This window comes from Lepus europaeus, chromosome 16 (genome assembly GCF_033115175.1).
Source record: "Lepus europaeus isolate LE1 chromosome 16, mLepTim1.pri, whole genome shotgun sequence".
In the NCBI taxonomy this organism is placed as follows: Eukaryota; Metazoa; Chordata; class Mammalia; order Lagomorpha; family Leporidae; genus Lepus; species Lepus europaeus.
The window spans coordinates 13490936-13494791 of record NC_084842.1 but is presented as its reverse complement, the minus strand read 5'-3'; the positions used below and the strand labels follow the sequence as shown (position 1 = coordinate 13494791).

The 3856-nt window shown below is 50.7% G+C and overlaps 1 protein-coding gene across 1 annotated transcript; it reads left to right on the top strand.

Moving 5' to 3' along the window:
- The first annotated feature begins 532 nt into the window (after positions 1–532).
- Positions 533–1021, top strand: LOC133775177 (cAMP-dependent protein kinase inhibitor gamma-like). The gene has a single exon (XM_062213293.1). It carries the CDS (start codon positions 543–545, stop codon positions 837–839), a length of 297 nt encoding a protein of 98 aa, XP_062069277.1. The 5' UTR covers positions 533–542; the 3' UTR covers positions 840–1021.
- The last annotated feature ends 2835 nt before the right edge of the window (positions 1022–3856 follow it).

The window sequence follows — 3856 nt, the reverse complement described above, 5'->3', positions numbered from 1 at the left end:
TGGACAGACACAGGACAGAGAATGGTAAACACTGCTGAGAGTTCCTTGACTTGTGACCATAGAAAAGCAATAGCTCTGACCACTGGAGAAGCAACCTAGGCCCAGGTGAGTGTGTTAGTCATTTTTTTGTTACTATAATGAAACACCAGAGGCAGGCTAACTTTATAAGGAAAAGAAGTTTATTTGGCTTACAGCTTTGTATTTCCAAGGGTAAGGTGCCAGCACTTGGTCTTCCCTGGTGAGGACTTCATGGCAGATGGCATCACAACGGTAAGAGTGTGTGCGGAAGGAAGAGGTCACATCTGGAAAGCAAGCGAGGGTCCCACAATCCCTTCCAAGGGCATACCCCGCAATGAACTGAGAACAACCTCCCCTACAAGGCTACTCCTCTTAAAGGTTCCACAGCATCTCTCAGTGCCACCACTTTGAAGACCACACTTCCAACACATGAACCTTTGGGAGATACACTCGAACCGTACCCACACCACGGCAGCAAGAGTGAAGGAGATAGGCAGGCACCACGGCTCACTGATTGATCAACCATGAAGAATCTGAGGAGATGCAAGCCGGAAAAAGAACTTAAACCAGGCCTGCGGAGCAATGCGACAGGCGTGATGGAGGTCGAGTCCTCCTACTCGGACTTCATCTCCTGCGACCGCACGGGCCGCCGGAACGCAGTCCCCGACATCCAGGGCGACTCGGAGGCTGTGAGCGTGAGGAAGCTGGCTGGAGCCATGGGCGAACTGGCCCTCGAAGGCACAGGCCAGGGGGAGGTGAGCACCGCAGACAAGGAGGCCAGCAGCCAGCCCCAGAGCAGCGACGGCACCGCTTCAGCTTGAGCCTGACCCTGACCTTGTCCAAGGAGGCTGGAAGAGAGAACCGCTGTCCCTCCCGGAACAGGAGCCCTGGCCGGCAGCCTCCTCTCTGAGCCCCATGCCCCAGGCCAGACTGAGCGACCCCTGAGGCCTCTGGGGTCCCCTTGCGGGGACGCCCTCTGGCAGTAGCCCCAGGCTCCGCCTTCCCAGCACCTCCTCACTGAGCCCAGGTACGCTCCCCAGACACTGCCGCCCCAGGATGTCACTCAGTGGGTGCCCTGTTCACCGCCGGTTCTAGTCCCAGTTGGGGCGCCGGATTCTGTCCCGGTTGTTCCTCTTCTAGTCCAGCTCTCTGCTGTGGCCAGGGAGTGCAGTGGAGGATGGCCCAAGTGCTTGGGCCCTGCACCCCATAGGAGACCAGGAGGAGGCACCTGGCTCCTGGCTTCAGATCGGCGCAGTGCGCCGGCCATAGCAGCCATCTGGGGGATGAACCAACGGAAGGAAGACCTTTCTCTCTGTCTGTCTCTCTCACTGTCTAACTCCGCCTGTCCAAAAAAAAAAAAGAGTGAAGGAGAAGATGAACAGCTCTGTGGTTCTCTATACCGCCCCTGTGAGCTGACAGTGTTCAGCCATGCTGTGTGATGTGCTAGGCAGACAGACAAGAAACCAAGTGCCACAAGTCAGCCTCGACACTGGGAGTTCTCTTTGAGAACCAAGATCCAGCCCAGAGTCCTATCACGCACCCCCGGGAGTGAGGGACACTGGTATTGCACAGAGTCGCTGCTCTCCTACCAGGCTCCCCAAGTGCCGGACAAGGTGACAGAGGAACTCAGGTGACATAATGGAAAGGGACGCCTGTGACCTGATAAATATTGATAGAGCACTTGTTGCAGATGGTTGTGACAATGGGCCAAACACTGTGATTCATCAAAGTGCCTCAGAGGGTCTGGATTCAAATTTACACTCTGGCCCTTTTAGCAGGAGAGGCCTATGTCAAGTTGTTTGCTCCTTCAAGCTTCAGTTGTCTTATCTGTCAAAATGCGCGTCTTGATGGAGGCCTGAATTCCTTCCAGCTCTGAAAGTCCATGGTGCATTCTCTGAGGGCATTTAGCTCCTAGCGGGGTTCAAGTCAGTCAGCTCTCACCATCCATCATTTCTCTGTCTGGGGTTTTATTTCCCTAATCAGATTCAGATAAATTTTCAGCCTCTCTCTGTCTCTTACTTGCAATCCAATAAAACCTATATGGATTTGTTTTGTGTTTCATTTGATGTCATTAGCCATTCAAATAATCACTGCCTATAGCATAATGAGCTATTAAAGAGCTACAATACATGGCTTTCAAACTCACATCCTATTTCTCTGAGGTGGACTGACTCTAAGCCAATTAAAATGTCACAGAATTTCTAATACAATTCTTTAAATGCAGCAGACTTGCGAGACTCCCTCCTAACTATAGTATGCCAAGAACACTGTCAACTCCTGCTGATACCGGTGCAGACAAACAAACAATCCCAACAGTGGTTCTGAAGGCAGAGGCAAACACCCCGTTCTTGGGATGGCAGCACCACCTCCTGTACTGATTTCTAAGGGGTCCGTAAGATGCTGAGCCTGACATCTCACAATTACTCCCAGAAGGACAGAGCAGCATCCTGGACCCACGAGGCCTCTCAGTCAGCAGCTAGGAAACATGAACCATTCTCCTTTGTTCACTTGTGTCCATCCTATCCATATAGATACGTCTCTTCCTTCTTCTAAAACCCTGCCCCAGTAAAAATAGAGAGGGGCTCTCTAGCCGTTGACCCAGATCCTGTTAACCTCCTTGCTTCTTAATCCTGGGCTCTACACTTTAAGACTTAAATCAGCAGACTTTGATTCTAATCTTTCAGAGGTCTCCCAGCTGCACCAAGACCATCAGTCTAGAATCTGATGACGAGACAATCCAAACCCAGCCTGGCCATCACCACCCATCACACCTCTGTCACCTAGGTATTCCTCTCACCTATATCTACTCTCAACTCTGGCATATGATCTATGAATGCCAATGGAGTCAGCTACAGGGTTTCTTGGTATCAATGTCAGTTTGAACTGATTACTATGTTTTGGTCACTTTAGTTTTCTCAGAACCAAAAGTGCTTACAGGGTCTAACACCATCTCAGGACCAGACAGATGCTCCCTGGTGGACATCCTGGGCACTCAGGTCCCCTGACATGGGTAGCCACCTTCCGCAGCCAGCCAGGAACCCAATAAAGAGCATCAAACCATATGGGATTATCCGATTCTGTTCTTGGTTTTGACACCTTTGGAATGTGTGTCTTTCTTGTCTTTTGCTGTTAAAATGTATACATCTTAAGCCAAAAACTATGTGCATTTCCTTTCAGTCTCACAGAATTAGCTCCTCACTGTGATTTATCAAGCACCATTACCACACTAGCTATGAAAAGGTCAAATCCAGGGGCTGGCATTATGGTGCAGGGGTTAGGCTGCCACTTGTAACTCCAGCATGCTGTATCAGCACTGGTTCGAGTTCCAGCTGCTCGACATCTGATCCAGCTTTCTGCTAGTTTACCTGAGGAGGCAGTGAAAGATGGCCCAAGTACTTGGGTTGGCTGCCACCCATGTGGGAGACCAAATCTCACTGAGATTAGCAGGTATCAAGGAGTGCATCTCATGACTCCAACAAAGATCTCCCATGGGGCTGGTGCTGTGGCATAGGCGACTAAGCTTCCGGCTGTGGTGCTGGCATCCCATGTGGGTTCATGCTCCTCTTCCAATCCAGCTCTCTACTTGTGGCCCAGGAGGGCAGTAGAAGATGGCCCAAATGCTTGGGCCCCTGCATCAATGTGGGAGACCTTGGAGGAAGCTCCTGGCTCCTGGCTTTGGATCAGCCCAGCTCTGGCCATTGGGACCATTTGGGGAGTGAAACAGCAGATGAAAGCCCCTTCTCTCTGTCTTTCCCTCTGTCTGTAACTCTACCTCTCAAACAAATAAATAAAATCTTTTTTTTTTTAAAAAAAAAAAAGGATCTTGTGACAAAAGAGA

Coding starts and splice junctions, on each gene's coding strand:
- LOC133775177 (XM_062213293.1), top strand. CDS start 543: ATGAAGAATCTGAGGAGATGCAAGCCGGAAAAAGAACTTAAACCAGGC.